The sequence below is a fragment of the Patella vulgata genome, chromosome 2 (genome assembly GCF_932274485.2).
Source record: "Patella vulgata chromosome 2, xgPatVulg1.2, whole genome shotgun sequence".
Lineage (NCBI taxonomy): Eukaryota > Metazoa > Mollusca > Gastropoda > Patellidae > Patella > Patella vulgata.
The window spans coordinates 76,285,335-76,302,372 of NC_065880.2; the positions used below are offsets into that span (position 1 = coordinate 76,285,335).

Here is a 17,038-nt window from a genome sequence, read left to right on the forward strand (position 1 = left end):
AGATAGTGTGCCGTGGACACTGGTTGAGAATCACTGGACTAGCAGCTGTTTTCCATAAGCTGTTTTCCATAACTCTATCCAGTTACTAAAAGTCATTTAAAGATTACAATAAATACTGTTAAATGTATATAAAGAAATTGGAATAATACTAAAAATGATCAGTAGATATGTTAATTTTGTCATCACAAGCTAGGTTAAGCATAGTGTGGTTTGTAATGATACAATACTTGACGGAACTTTGTTTTGTGATGATAAAACGGTTGTTAATTAAACTGAAGGGAAGGGCTGATATATTAGTGACAGGGTAAACATGACTACATTATAAACTTTCAATTATGCCTAGGAAGTCTCTGATCGGCCCTGATAGACGTACACAGGACACATTGTTAATCATCGTTGAAATTTGAATTTATTTGAAATATTTCAGCCAATCTGATAGCATCAACAAACCAACTATCTGGAGTTTGGGGAGCATATTATATTAACATGATAACAATTTCATGACAACAAATGAAAACCATATCAAATGAAAGTCTAATCCAACTTTTACTTCCCTTGTTTTTACCTAAATCAAAGAGTTCATGACCTTTCTATTTTTGTTCTTTTTACATATTGCACAATTCATATTTGTTTAAAACATCTATTTCTATCACTGTAGTAAAATAAAGAAAAAAATAAAAAGTTGACGTACAGAGTCTATATCTTCATCCCTAAAAAACTAAAATTGGTTCAAACTTAAAGAGCTTCATTGTTTTACACTGATCTTTTATTAGCCTTTAAAAGCTTTGCAAACTACAATATTGAAAAAGTTGAACACCTGAAAGGAATATCAGTCCAAACCGGTTTTGTTCCTTGAAAGATTAGACATTGTCACAAAGGTATGTGTGATCCAAAAATTTGCAAGTTGACTTAGCTAATGGACTTTATTTGAAATAGTTTTATAGTTCTTGTCAAGTGTTAAGTTTAATACAGTATTATTCTGTTGTAAAACGTAAATTTCACATGCTTAAATGGGAAAAAATGAGTTTGCCAGGGTAAATGAAAGGCCTCCAACCCAAACTAAAAACAAATATATCTAATAGACCAACTATTTTGGCAAGTTCTTGAAGTCAGGTATGTAAACATTAAGCACAAGATTACTGACAAATGAACACTGATGACTGGCCAATTGTTCATCAAAATGGAGAGAAAATAAAAATGTAGTTATTTAAAAAATAAAAATGTAGTTATTTAAAAAATAAAAATATAGTTATTTAAAAAATAAAAATATAGTTATTTTAAAAATAAAATATAGTTATTTTAAAAATAAAAATATAGTTATTAAATTTTTATAAATAAAAATATAGTTATTTTAAAAATAAAAATATAGTTATTTTAAAAATAAAAATATAGTTATTTTAAAAATAAAAATACAGTTATTTTAAAAATAAAAATACAGTTATTTTAAAAATAAAAATATAGTTATTAAATTTTTATAAATAAAAATATAGTTATTTTTAAAATAAAAATATAGTTATTTTTAAAATAAAAATATAGTTATTTAAAAGATATATTAAAAAATTATTATTTTAAATGTTCAATAAACATAATTGAATCTGCAGAGTTTCAATCAGGGATGGTCAAACAATAGACCATTTCAAGTGGTGCCACATAGCACCTCATTGTAATAATGATTTAATATAAAAAATAACTAATTTAACTACAAAATAATATCAACAGCTGGGTAAGGACAAAACCAATCTGATTAAAATACAGATCTATATTTCGTTTCGTTTTTTTATACTTTCGATCGCCTACACCACATGAAGATCTGACCAGTTGTACTGGAAGGTTGCATCAGGGGTCGTACGAGCAGCTTTTGACCGTATGACATCAGGCATTGATTAATCAATCGGCGTTTCTAGTGGTTTAGCCATAGTTCCTTGCATCAAATGCAAACAACTTGTGGTAACAGACCGTTTAATTGGCTAAATTAATATAAAAACTCTTCCAGATCCTATTGTAGGAAAGACAAGTAAAACAAAATTTTGAACTATAAAAAACGAAATCAGATCTGTGTTTTAACCAGATTGAGAACAAAACAGGAATCTAATGTCTCAATAAAATATTTTTTTTATGTTTTTTTTTTTTCTTAATTCTATCAAGTTATATGAGACATGTGAAGTCCTACAGTTAATTCTTAGCACATGGAATGTAAAAGGTTGGCCACCTCCATGGGTACAAAAATAAATAGGCGTAGATTGGAAGAAAATAAATACTATTAGTTTTATAGGTTAACAGTCCAGAAATAAATAGATAGAACTCAATGACCATTGAATACTGCTCGGGTTATTCAATGGTGCAAGAGAGTCTATCCCTGCGCAAGTATTCCACGCTACCATTAGTTTTATGGGTTAACAGTCCAGAAATAAATAGGTGTCCCGTGGAAGAGGTGTAGGGTGGAAGAAAATAAATACTATTAGCTTTATAGGTTAACAGTCCAGAAATAAATACCATTAGTTTTATGGGTTAACAGTCCAGAAATGTACCTATCCAATTTAAGGTGGGTATATTTTCCTTCAAACTGGTTTCAGAATTTAGTCATAATGTATCAGGATTTTGTGGTTCAATGTATAGTCATTTTGATGTTCCATGTACACATTGCCATGTATGTGAAAGATCCCTTGACAGTTCGACATTAAAGTAGGTTGTATCGCTGCAGTCAGAGTAAAATTTCCCCTCACAGCACACTGTATGGCTTCATTAGCCCAGTTGGAGCAGAACAGTAGGACGTTAAAACCCATTTCATTTCATAATGTACCTTTCTCCCAGGATAAAAAATCATTGTGTAAAAGGAAGACTAATAATCAAGACATAAGCTGATGCGGTGAATTGGAAAACAAGAAATCAGATATAATATGTTTGTTATGAAAGACAATTTCTAGATACTTTTACATATATACAAGAGGAATGTATGACTCAAATTACTATTCATTAATTCTACTAATATATACATCAGGTTATTTAGTAATTCTGCTAATATTAACCAGGTTATTTAGCAATTCTATTAATATATATACCAGTTATTCAACAATTCTACCTATATATACCGGTTATTCAGCAATTCTAGTTCTACTAATATTAACTGGTTATTCACCAATTCTATTAATATATTATAGCAGTTATTGAGGAATTCTAATATATAGCAGTTATTAAGCAATTCTACTAATATTAACCAGTTATTCAGCAACTCTACTAATATTAACCAGGTTATTCAGCAATTCTATTAATATATAGCAGTTATTCAGCAATTTTACTAAAATATACCAGTCATTCATCAATTCCACAAATATTACAGTAATTCTACTAATATAAAAGTAATTCTACTAATATTATCTGGCTATTCAGTAATTCTACTAATATAACAAGCCAACAGTGAGGCTGATGTCCCCCGCCGAAATAGGAAAATAATTAGAGGACACATATAAAAATCAAATTGCGTATCGCTCTGCTTACCCTGAGCAGAAAATGCTCATTATCAAACTTAGTCAAGGTATTACTGTAATGAAACTATACACCAAGTTTCATCAATCTCACTTAATTAGAACTAAAGTTATCGTGTCCCAAAGCATCAACCAATCAAATTGCTTATCTCTGCTTACCCTAAGCGGAAAATGCTCATCTTCGAACTCCATCAAGGCATTGACCTAATCAACACATACACCAAGTTTGAACATTCTAGCTCAATTAGGAAGAGAGTTATCGTGCCCCAAAGTTTTAACCAATCAAATTGCTTATCTCTGCTTACCCTAAGCGGAAAATGCTCATCTTCGAACTCCATCAAGGCATTGACCTAATAAACACATACACCAAGTTTGAACATTCTAGCTCAATTAAAAGTTATCGTGTCCCAAAGCATCAACCAATCAAATTGCTTATCTCTGCTTACCCTAAGCGGAAAATGCTCATCTTCGAACTCCATCAAGGCATTGACCTAATCAACACATACACCAAGTTTGAACATTCTAGCCCAATTAGGAAGAGAGTTATCGTGTCCCAAAGCATCAACCAATCAAATTGCTTATCTCTGCTTACCCTAAGCGGAAAATGCTCATCTTCGAACTCCATCAAGGCATTGACCTAATAAACACATACACCAAGTTTGAACATTCTAGCTCAATTAGGAAGAGAGTTATTGTGTCCCAAAAAAGGTGACGGACAGACAGACGGACGGACAGACGGACAGACAGACGGACAGACAGACGGACAGACAGACGGACGGACAGACGGACGAACCCATTTTAATAGTCCCCTGCTTTCTTCGAAAGGCGGGGGACAATAATCACCAGGTTATTCAGTAACTCTACTAATATAAACATTTTATCAACAAAGTAAAGGCACCATTTACTATCTATGGTAAAGCATTTTTCATTCAGATAATGTATGATAAAGCACTTGAATTATTTAAAAATATATAGTTAATTAAGTATTAAAACATCTGACAATGCATGGATAAGCATCTTAAAATATTTGGAAATACATGTATATGATTAAGCACTTCACTGAATCTGACAATGTATGGTTAAACATTTCAAATATCCTACAATATATAAGAGTAAGCATTTCAAAGAATCTGGCTATGTGTAACCTAGTGGGTTACATCCATAAAACAGGGACAACTGTGTAATCTGAATATGAATTTATTCAAACAGCAACAACATTAAAATCGACTAACAACTAAAATGGAATGAACAATACGATGTGCATTCTTTATAATAATTTAAATATATCTCCTATATATGTGTGTGAAATAGCTTTATTTAACGTCCGCTTCCACTGAGGTGAAATCTATATGTATGTGTGTGTACGTGAGTTAGTTGTATTTTACGTCTGCTTCCACCGAGATGATATTGCAGACAATAACATGTTATGTATACATGGTGCAATAATTTACAATGTGATTAGTGAAATAAAGGATTAAAGAATTAGACATTTGTATGAAACTTGGGTTTAATCTATATGACTTGGTTGTTAAAACACTAGTCTCCAGTAGTTTAAGTATAGTTAGTTACCCAATAAAATATTATTAAAATGTTGCCACTAGTGACTTGAACTAAACAGTTAATTAAAATGGTAAATAACGCTAGATTTATAAAGGCAATGGATATTGGTGCAGAAGGAGTTTAGTTAAATACTAAATCAGTAAAACGAGACAATGAATACATTTAATTATATTGAAACAAGTATAGGAGAGTGTCTGAATGTAGTTGTTACTTTTATGGTCTACATTTAATTCAGAATATAGATGACAATATCCAGTACGTAATAAAATGATTAAAATTTATGAATGAAAATTATGAAAATATATTCTACAGGCATTGTTTTAAAATGCTTGGTTATAAATGACTAAGCATTTTAAACAACTGGCCATATATGGATAAGCATTTCAAATATATAATTTGGCAACCTATTATTAAGTTTTTCAAAGAAACTAACAATGACTGGACAAGCATTGCAATTATTTGGCATTGTATGAATAATAATTTTAATGTATGATTAAGCATTTCAAAGAATGTATATGGTTATGCAACGTAAATATCTGAAAATTCATGGTTAAAGGAGCTAAATCGCTATTTTTTGGCACCTAGATATGGACATAAATGGGTTGCAAAGGAAATAATAATGTAATATGAATGTATATACATATAAACTGATTTACATTCAATCGTTTCCGTTTTTACTGTAATTTCGGTGAAATATGCAAAGAGTTCGAATTGAATTGAGGTCTTTGGTGCGCATTCTGGCCCCTGATTCGTGTGCTAATTTTAAAATGTTTATTTTTTTCTTACATATTGGATATCAGAACCCCATCTTTTAACGGCAAGATAACAATATCAAGGTTGATTTAAAGTGACCAATGTCGAAGACTGTGGATGATACTGAGTTAAAGACTTGGCTCCTTTAAGCATTCCAGATTAACATTTTAAACATCTATGTATATGTTTAAGCATTTCAAAGACTGACAATATATTTGGCAACATTAAGAAATGTTAGGTAATGCATTAATTGATATTATGTGTAGCATTATAGATTCCCACAGGATTTGTCAATCTGGTTCTTCTTGTCAGTGGTGGAGGATGGAAGGCCTGACAAGGAACCGTGTGTAGTTAATTTGATGTGACAAAAAAAACAAGGTCTTCATTAGCCCGGCTGGTGCAGAAAAGTAGGATTTTAAATCCCAATTGAATTTCTTTTCAATATGATGTTATTAATAGCATTAGATAGAAATAGGGCATACCATCCACTCAACACATACAACATGCAGACATTTGACTCAATGTCAGACCATATGATCTAAAGGGGTCTACAACATGTGGAGTTCACCCCCACTCCCATGATATTTTTATATGGAATCAATTGGTTATATCCTCGGTTATGTTAACAGGCATAGAAATAAAGATGTCAGACATAATTCATTTTCTATGAAACATGAATTAAATATAATCAGATTAAAACCAGGGAGATGGACACTTCCACTAAAACACTGAAAAATTAAGAAACCTGTGTCAGAGGCACTTTGTGGGTGGTATTGTCAGCTAGTTATATTCCTTGTCAATCACAAATCACCCAAGAGTAGACCATTGTCAAAATAACTTCTGATGATAAGCCCCAGAGAAATTCTGATTGAGAAAGGTTTAATTTGTTCCTGTGACAGGTTTGTTATTATGAGACCTGTGGTTGAATTACTTTCTGTGACAGGTTTGTTATTATGAGGCCTGTGATTGAATTAGTTCCTGTGACAAGTTTGTTATTATGAGGCCTGTGATTGAATTACTTCCTGTGACAGGTTTGTTATTATGAGGCCTGTGATTGAATTATTTCCTATGACAGATTTGTTATTATAAGGCCTGTGATTGAATTACTTCCTGTGACAGGTTTGTTATTATGAAGCCTGTGATTGAATTACTTCTGGTGTCAGGTTTGCTATTATGAGACCTGTGATTGAATTACTTCCTGTGACGGGTTTGTTATTATGAGACCTATGGTTGAATCTACTATTCATCTATCTAACATCAAGTAATTATGATTTGTTAACTCCACCAATAGTTCATTCTCTGCTGGTTCTTTTAAACTATCCCTGAAATATATACAAAAATATAATACTTCTGATGTATTTCAGATACCACAAGTTCCTCATGTATAATTATGTTTATTCTCAATGTAATGGTCGGGCCATCTTCAATAGAAGGCTTGATCTCGCTTTAACCACGTACATCTTATCAAGGCCTTCACGTAATACCCTGCATATTCGGCACTAATTTCGATTGAGTACAAGCCCAGCTTGTGAATCTAGCAGATTCCTCGATCGTCGCGAATACCAAGTCGCGCGCTTTCAAGCTAAATTGTCTACCTGTGATAATCGAGTTCCAAAGTTCAAGGTTCATTGCGAACAATATATACAGGGTACAGTCAACAGTTTACAGCTGACCATTCAATTTTGATAAAGAGCGTCCAATTTACAAGTGTTTAATTTCTAAATCACTGTTCAAAAATAAGCAACATAACTATTTATAGATTAATTTTTGAACAGTAATCAGGAAATTAAATGCAAGATTAAATGATACCCGTGTTACAGTCTTATCTACCATTGATATTTTGACTTTGTTTAATTTATCAATGCAAATGACTTTAATGTATTTAAATTGTTCAATATCTTCAAAATAAATACTGTTTAAACCATGTTTTTCAGATAAGATGATTTAGTAGGGCTCCCATTATGTCAGCCAATACATTAAAGGGACAATAACACTCTTGCTGGTTTGACAGCTCCAGAAAAGAAAAAATTGCCTTATTCTAAGTATTAGATGTGTTAGTGACCTACCTGTTGTGTAAATTATCCATTAAATCCTATTTTACTTGTCCAGAGGGTTCAAAAATATTTTTAAATCCAAGTAACATTTGAAAAGCTTTACGTCAGGCTATTCAAACCATTTAGTTGAATTTTTCCAATTTTTTAAATTAGGTGTGTTAAGATGAAATTTGTATCATCAATTAATTGGAATATTGTAAAATAGTACAATTTGTTGACCAGAATAAAGATTGGGACATATTATTCAGTTACAACAAGAGTGGTATTGAGCCTTTAAGGCGGCATTAGGTAAGATTAGATAAAGTGCTGATAGTTTTCGCTATAATAGTTAAAAAATGGTTAATGAAAAGAGAATACGCTAAAAATTTCAGTCAAATTACTTCACTCTGAGCCAAGTTATCGGCGATACAATTATAATCTAGCCTTGATTGTCATTACTACTATTGTTACGATATAAAAACAAAGTCTTGATTATCCATTTTTACGGTAACTGCATTCACCAGAAAACGACCAAAACATATTTGAATCCACTAAATATCGCAGGCATCCGATGACGTTGAGAGTTGATTTTGATCTTGGTAAGTTGATTACTTATACCTAATTAATAAGTTAGATAACATTTCAGGCCTAAAGAAAGACCTTCAATGGGCAGATTTAGCTCAAGAAACTGCTCGTCGGTCCTACATAATAATGATGACAGTCTTACCTGAACATTTGATGGAGCGAAATGAGGTTATTGGCTTCTTCTAGCTCGACTGTTCCACTTCTTTCTCGAGATGCTAAAACATTCTTATCCCATTTAATTATAAAATTCTGAAACAGCAGAACAGATCATATATAGTTTATATCTCCATCTTATTATTACCATCATATAATTATTGGATCTTTAGGGGTGGGGTGGGATGAGGGTGGGGAGCATGAATGGTTTAACACAGGCGTTTTAGCTCATAAGGTCTGTCATTGAGTGAAGTGACATGGTTTTGATTTCCTGCTTGTACGTGACCAGGAGTAATTGTTATCCATATGCATGTGTAGGGTTATTGGAAATAATAGTTTTTTTACTGAGAGCAAAAAAAATTCACAGTTTTGTATGCCTTCCATCTAAGGATAGATTAAGAATGGAGTTTAATGTTTCATCAACACAACACTTTTGTCTTTCTTAAATTAACCCATAGTCATTTTTCTTTCTCCTTTACATGGGGTGGACCCTGTTTTATCATCCCATTCGAATCACTGGGCAATATTATTTTCTTTTTGCCTTGCTGGCATATGGTGACCAGACTTAAAATATTCCATGGTTCTTCTTCTTTCCCAACGAGATTCAAACTGAGTTTCTCATCTAGAGAGAGAGAGAGAGAAATGAAATAAAATGGTTTTTAACGCTTTAATGGAGAGAGAGAGAGAAATGGGGTTTAACGTCCACTCGACACAAACTAGGTCATTTCGGGACTAACATATGGTTTAATTTTATTTCAATATTTCGCTTGTGCGTAGGGGTCTTTAGCAGTGGGAGGAAACCGGAGGACCCGGAGAAAACCCACGAGGTTGGACAGGCGACCCTACTCCTTGCCACGTACAACCGGGGATTCGAAACCACGCCAGTCGACTCAATGACAGACTTTATGATACAGCGCGCGCACGCTAACCATTCAGCCATCCAACCCCCCTTCTCATCTAGAACACCCAACTCTAAACTAATCATCACTAGTATAAAGATATTAACACTACAACTCAGGTATCATGTAGTTGTGCTGTATTTAATGTTTAGTTTCAAACCATTGTTGGAAAACTGTTCAAATTCGTTGAGAATCATATAGAAAACTATTGGGTTTCTATTGTCGCATGGGGGTTGGGATGGCCTAGTGGTCTAGAGTGCCGCGCTTCGACCTCTGGCTGGCCGGTCACCTCTGGCTTGCGGCTGTGGTTTCGAGCCCTGGTGTGAGCGTATGTGGCATGGAGATAGGGGCGCCTTCTCAATCTCGTGGGTTTCCTCCGGGCACTCCGGTTTCCTCCCACTGCTAAAGACCTCTACGCGCAAGCGAATTATTGAAATAAAATTAAACCATATGTTAGTCCCGAAATGACCTAGTTGTGTCGAGTGGACGTTAAAACCCATTTCTCTCTCTCTCTATTGTCGCATATTTTAAAATGGTCTGTCTAGATTAGATAATCAGCATTAGGTTTTTAACTGTTTACTTTCTCAAACTAAGCGACTGTAGAAAAACAATAGTTTTTTTATATAATTCACAATGGATTTGAACAATTTGCCAACAATGGTATGAAACTAAACATTAAATACAGAAACTCCTGCTAAAACTACATGATAGCCAGGTTGTAGTGTAATATTTCTATCATAACAAAACCATACGTTAAAAAATTTCTGTTTTTATTATACAATTATTTACCTCTAAAATTAAGGCTGTAAAAAGATTCAAAACTATAACCACCGACAACAACCACCATATTATAAAATATATATACGACCAACTGTAATATAAGATATCATACATTTTAACCACCATATTATAAAATATATATACCACCAGCTGTAATATAACATATCATACATAATAACCATCATATTATTAAATATATATATACCACCAACTGTAATATAGCATATATATATATGACCAACTGTAATATAATTAACATACATAATAATCAGCATATTATAAAATGAAATGAAATGGGGTTTAATGTCCTACTGTTCTGCTCCTATGCTGGGCTAATGAAGACGGGCATACGCCATGCAGTGTGCTATGAGGGGAATTTTGCCCGGGCAGCGGCACTATCGCCTACTCTTATATCGAATTCCAACTGCCAAGGGATCTTTTACGTGCATTCCAATGTATACACGGGACCTCGGTTTTTCATCTCATACGAAGGACTAGACAGCTGTCCTTGTCAGGCCCTTCGTCCTGCATCACTGACAAGGGGGAACCACGCCGGAAAATCTGGATGAACTTTCTCGCCCAATGCAGGGATCGAACACCCGACCTCCAGGCCAGCGAGCCAGCGTCTTACCCACTTAGCTACGTGATCCCCCAGCATATTATAAAATACATATATGACCAACTGTAATATATAACATATAGTATAAAATATATATACCACCAACTGAAATATAACATATTATATATAATAACCACCATAATTGTCTGGATTGCTCCATCCCAGAATGTTTACATAGAATTTGTATGTGCCAGGGCACAAATACTTGCTATGCTGATGTAAAAAAACAATTTACTGGCTGCCTCCCCATTTACTGTTTATCATTTGAGCAACATATCTATGATTATATAGAGGGAGACATTTCAAATTAACTTACTAAGATGTAGCTTTTGCATAAGCAGCAAGAAAAACATGCCAGTTATTGACAACCATTATATCCCATAATACTACCACAGATGCCTGAAATTACAGTAATAAATTATTAACCTCAAATTACATCTACTAATAAATTACATATACTCAAAATTGGCAGGATACTATACTCCTAGTCATGTACAAGCTTGGGATTGAAACCATACTACTTAACTCAATGACAGATCTTATGATCTAAAGACACAACCACCCAATCTTCCCTCGGACTTGAAGAAGCATTAGCACTATAAAGATAGAGAGAAAATAAATATAATGAAATGAGATGTGGTTAACGTCCTACTGTCCTGCTCAAACTGGGCTAATGAAGACTGGCATATGCCATGGGAGAGAGAGAGAGACATGGGAGAGAGAGAGAGAGAGAGAGAGGGTTTAACCTCCACTCAACAAAAACTAGGTCATTTCTGGACTAACATATGGTTCAATTTTATTTCAATAATTCGCTTGCGTGTAGGTGTCTCCCATGCAGTGTGCTATGAGGTAAATTTTGCCCCGATAGCTCTGCTATGGCCTACTCTTATTTCGATTTGCAACTGTCAATGGTTCTTTTACGTTTTGCCAATGTGTATACAGGACCTCGTTTTTTTGTACCATCCGAATGACTATACATTGTTCCTAGCCAGTCCCTCTGTCCTACACCACTGACAAGGGGAACCACACTGGAAAATCCTGATGAACTTTCTCGACCAATGCAGGGATCGGACACGGGACCTCCAAGTTAGTGAGCCACTGTCCTACCCACTGAGCCACCGTGGCTCCAAAGATAGAGAGTGAGAGAGAGAAAGTTTTACATAAACTTGACAATATCCGAGAAAACCTTATCAGTCGTTAATATCGATACAATATACAACATGCCCATAAATAATGATACCAAGCCAATACGGATACCCGGTCAAACATTGAGACTTTTAATCAATAAATATTTACTTACTGCGAAATCATCAAAATTATTGGCCCAGTAATCCAACTGTTGATACGATCCACATTCGTACTGAAGAACACTCCTGAATTAAATATATCATCACAAATACAAAGTGCAATAAAATGATCATCAACATTTCCAAAAAACTTTAGAAATTGGACCGACTACAACTCATTTTCTTGGAAAAGTCTTCTCAAACACCTGATCAACACCAATTATCGAAATCTATGCAAAAAAACTGCTCTAGAAAAACTTATTAATTTTCCGCTCGAGTGGCAATTCCTTCTCCGCCACCAGACTATACGTCTGTGTTTCTAATTTATTCATCAATCTTGTCTAGTTAAAGATACATTATGTAAGATTTAGATAAAGAACTGGACGTTCTTGCTACAATAGGTCGAAAATACATAATGCAAAGTGAATATATTGAAAATTTCATTCACATTACTTCATTCTAAGTGAAATTATCAATGTTTGTAGTTTTGACAAGATGTGTCCATTGATTGATTATTATTGTAACCACGGTGCTGGTTAATCAAAGCTTAGCCTCGATTTTCCATTTTTAAATTAAATCATTAAATGGCTGAACTGTTCTAATCTACTTAGAATCGATGCCATCGATAGTTGATTATGGTCTGGATAAGTTAATTAATGTCTAATTAATAATTTAAATAACATTTAACACCTAAAGAAAGACCTGCAATAGGAAGATTTAGCTCTTGCATAATGCATGTTTAACAGATGGTAATTTTAGTTTCTATAGGTATGTGTGCAATGCTACACACACTGGTGTTTCTCCATCTGTTTCCCTTGAACATAAATTTGTGCATACATGGATCTCAGTTTTTTTGTCCCAACTGAAGGACTAGGCACACTTTCCTCATCAGACCCTCAATCATCACCCTTTACAAACGAACTTGAAAAATCCTGACAGTTCTGCTTGGTCCACAATGATACTGACTGCCCCCCCTCCCTCCAGAAATACAACCAGTAATATGAGCTAGAGGAAATTTATATTCTTACCCATTGTGTGTAGAATTTCCATTATATTTGATGGCATCGTGAAATAATTCCATTCCCATAATAGCAAATGAATAATAAAAAACCTGGAAGTAGATACGTTTTATTAGAAATATAGAATATAAAATTAACCATAACACTAGAGATTAAACATCCTACTTTTCTGCACCAAAAGTACCATAATATACAACAATATAAGGGAGACAACTTGTGTTTACTTAAACATAAGGTTTCAGACCACAATGATATACAATACGCTACAATATGAGGGAGAGAGAAATGGGGTTTAACATCCACTCGACACAAATTCAGTCATTTCGGGACTAACATATGGTTCAATTTTATTTCAATAATTTGTTTGTGCGGGGGTCTTTAGCAGTGGGAGAAAAAAGGAGGACCCGGAGAAAACCCACCAGGTTGGACAGGCAACTCTACCCCTTGTCATGTACAACCGGGGAAACGAAACCACGCCAGTTGACTCAATGACAGACCTTATTATACAACGCACAAATGCTAACCATTCGGCCATCCAACCCCTCAACTCCCCACGCTATGAGGGAAACCCTTCCAATTCCAACTGTCACTGGTTATTTCTCATATGCACAGTTGAACATTGTTTTTCCTTTCCATCCCAATTAGTTGCTTATCTTTGCCAGTCTCCCTGTAATGCACCACTGACAAGGGCAAACCAGACTTGGTCTAAACCGAGACCTACTGGTCACTGAGCCACTCATCCATATTACTTGTCTGATATATGACCACTGCTTCCCCGACACATGACCATTGCTCCCCTGAATACAACTATTGCTTCCCCAACATATGACCATCGCTTCCCCAACATATGACCATCGCTTTCCCAACATATTACCATCGCTTCCCTAACATATTACCATCGCTTCCCCGACATATGACCATAGGTTCCCCAGTATATGACCATCGCTTTCCCAACATATTACCATCGCTTTCCCAGCATATTACCATCGCTTTCCCAACATATTACCATCGCTTCCCCAACATATAAATATTGCTTCCCCGACATATGACTATCACTTTCCTAACATATAACTATCACTTCCCCGACATATGACCATCAGAATAAAAAACTTACAATTAAAATACCAGCGAAAGCTTTCATATTTTTAACCAGATCAATGATTGTACTGGCTATAATAGACATAGCCTGAAATAAATACAACATGTTATAAAATAAATGGGGTTTAATATAATGTCCTACATTTCTGAACCAACTGGGTTAATGAAGACGGGCATACACCATGTAGTGTGCTATGAGGGAAAGTTTACCTGGACAATGGCATTACAGCTTATTCCAACTGCCAAGGGTTCTTTTATGTGCACGCCAAAATATACACAGGACCTCCATTTTTCTTTGCATCCACACGAATAGACAACTGTCCCTGTTAGGCTCTCCATCCTACACCACTGACAATGGGAAACCATGACAGAAAATACTAAGGAAATTTGTGCTCTCAGACTGCATTCTTAAAAGTTCATCTTGATGGAAGTCACAGAATAATTTGGCCGTTATTTCAAAATCTTATTTATTTTTTTTTGTTTTTCTTATTTAAGCATTAAATAAACATTAAACTTATAACAATTTTGTGTTTTTCTTAGAAATGAAAAAATAGCCAGATTTTGATAAAATAAAACAACCAGCGGCTGCCAGGCAGGATATGCCCACATTTTCGAGAGATGGATAGAGAACAAGCTAAAAAGAAAGTGATTTTTCCTACTATCAAGGGCCATAATTCAAGAAATTACAATTCAATATGCGCATATATCGAAAGGAACCAAGATCTTTGGGTTATAAGCATACATTTCAAGTTTAAACCAAATAGGATAAAAATTGTGACCTCTACAGTGTTCACAAGCTAAAAACGTGAGGCCATAAAAAGGGGCCATAATCCATGAAGTTACAGTCCGATACATGCCAATATCGAAAGGAACCGAGATCTTAGGGTGATAAACCTATATTTCAATTTTCATTGAAATCGGATAAAAATTGTGACCTGTAGACTGTTCACAAACAATTGTGGACGGACGGATGTCCGGACAGGGGCGATGACAATATACGTTTGGGAAGGACTGTCTGAGAGTCAGAATATTGTTTTTGTGTTGCCTTAGTGTAAGATCTTGTGAATAAGGTACCAGAAAATAAAATGACTTTACCTGTATATGAGGTATAACTCGCAACAAACGAATCATTATCAATATATTTATAATACGTATAATATTCCATAACATCAATTTACCATGAATATTATTTCTAGAGAAAAAATACACAAAAATTATTATTCATATCAATTTATAAAAATAAAAGAAGTATCGAAGGAATCCAATTTTCTTAAAATTGGCCAATAAAATTACACTGTAATCCGGGTATCATATAATCTTGTGTATCAAGCACTAATTTCTTTCACATTTGTTTAATATCAAATCTTTGTTGTTTAAATATTCGTAAAAATCATTTAAAATCACCCAAAGCCATCTAATTTATACTTGTGTCCAGTTTAAAGCTGAGTGATTAGGAGTGTCTAATTTACAAGTATTTAATTTTCTGACCACTGTTCAAAAATTAATCATTATATAGGGTGACCCACCATAAATAAATATCTCCATATATCTCGACAATTACGCCACAATACTTATATATATGCCAAGCCTCAAATCAGTTCCACACAATTATAGTCACTAAATAAACGATCATGTTGTACTTAATAAGCTATGGCCATTAATCACGTATAAATAATAGACTGAAAACTGGTTCCAAGAGTCGTCCATAACATCCAGACACTTTTGAGTAAAAGATAGGTTACGTGCCCTTGTTTTGAAATTAGTCTCGCTTAACCAGTCTATCGACCATTCTACTTCTGATTGACAGGTCGGGATAATCAAGACTACTTTTTTACGAAACATAACAGAAAGCTAGAACAAGAAATTGAATTTAGAAATAAGCACGTTAGGTAGCTCAACAATCGTTTTAAGAAGCTTGTAAAAGTAAAATGAAACTACTGCTAGTATCATGTTCTTGCCTAACCTGAGTGTTTCAGAGATATTATTTGTACTAAACCAAAAGATGCCGCTCTTAACGGTACAGTTAATGATAAAGCGATTTAAAAAATGAAACGAACGTAATTTCTAAATCTGCTGTAATAACCAAGAAGCTTAATTTTACTGCTATTCAAAATCGTCAACAATAAATTTTTTACGGCTGTAATAGTTGATAGATTTGTAGAGAATTGCACGTGCCATGGCTATTTATAGTATCATATTGTCAGAAAGTTGGTCTCGGCACGGCGAATGTGCACGCTTCAGTGGTAGTCTCGAACTATCAGCGGTGGACTGTATTTCTGTGAGTACATGGGCCACCCTACATTATACAACAATAATCAATTGGGTTGTTTATTTTTTATCTGTGATCGAAAAATTAAATGCTTGTAAATTGGACTCTCATTATCAGAATTGAATGGTCAGCTTTAAACTGGACACAAGTACAAATTACATGATTTTTGGCGATTTTAAACGATTTTTACAAATTTTTGAACAAGGATTTGATATTAAACGAATGTGAAAGAAATTAGTGCTAGATACACAAGATTAAATGATATCTGGGGTACAGTGTTAACTGTTTTATTGAAGTGGGTTACGGGAAATGAAATCCAAAGTAGGCTAATATATTTTGATCTTAAATTTACACAACAACAAAACCTTAAACTTATTTTCATGAAGATGTTGTATAAATTGATATCTTACCCATACACTGGAATTCCATATTCTATAGCATTAACAGTTTCTCCAATCTGATAAAATAAACAAAGTTCAAAATAAATATTCACGTCTTCTGA

At 34.1% G+C, this 17,038-nt stretch overlaps 1 protein-coding gene across 1 annotated transcript in view; it reads right to left on the reverse strand.

The window, feature by feature from the left end:
- Positions 1-4,322: 4,322 nt before the first annotated feature.
- Positions 4,323-17,038, reverse strand: part of LOC126811989 (two pore channel protein 2) — a 48,806-nt gene continuing 36,090 nt past the window's right edge. Inside the window, exons 18-26 of the mRNA XM_056099020.1 lie at positions 16,947-16,993; positions 15,363-15,459; positions 14,284-14,355; positions 13,179-13,261; positions 12,165-12,237; positions 11,181-11,263; positions 10,255-10,336; positions 8,556-8,662; positions 4,323-7,117 (exon numbers count right to left, since the gene is read on the reverse strand). Coding sequence (XP_055954995.1) covers positions 7,039-7,117; positions 8,556-8,662; positions 10,255-10,336; positions 11,181-11,263; positions 12,165-12,237; positions 13,179-13,261; positions 14,284-14,355; positions 15,363-15,459; positions 16,947-16,993 — 723 coding nt within the window. The 3' untranslated portion in view covers positions 4,323-7,038. The remainder of the gene's footprint in view (positions 7,118-8,555; positions 8,663-10,254; positions 10,337-11,180; positions 11,264-12,164; positions 12,238-13,178; positions 13,262-14,283; positions 14,356-15,362; positions 15,460-16,946; positions 16,994-17,038) is intronic.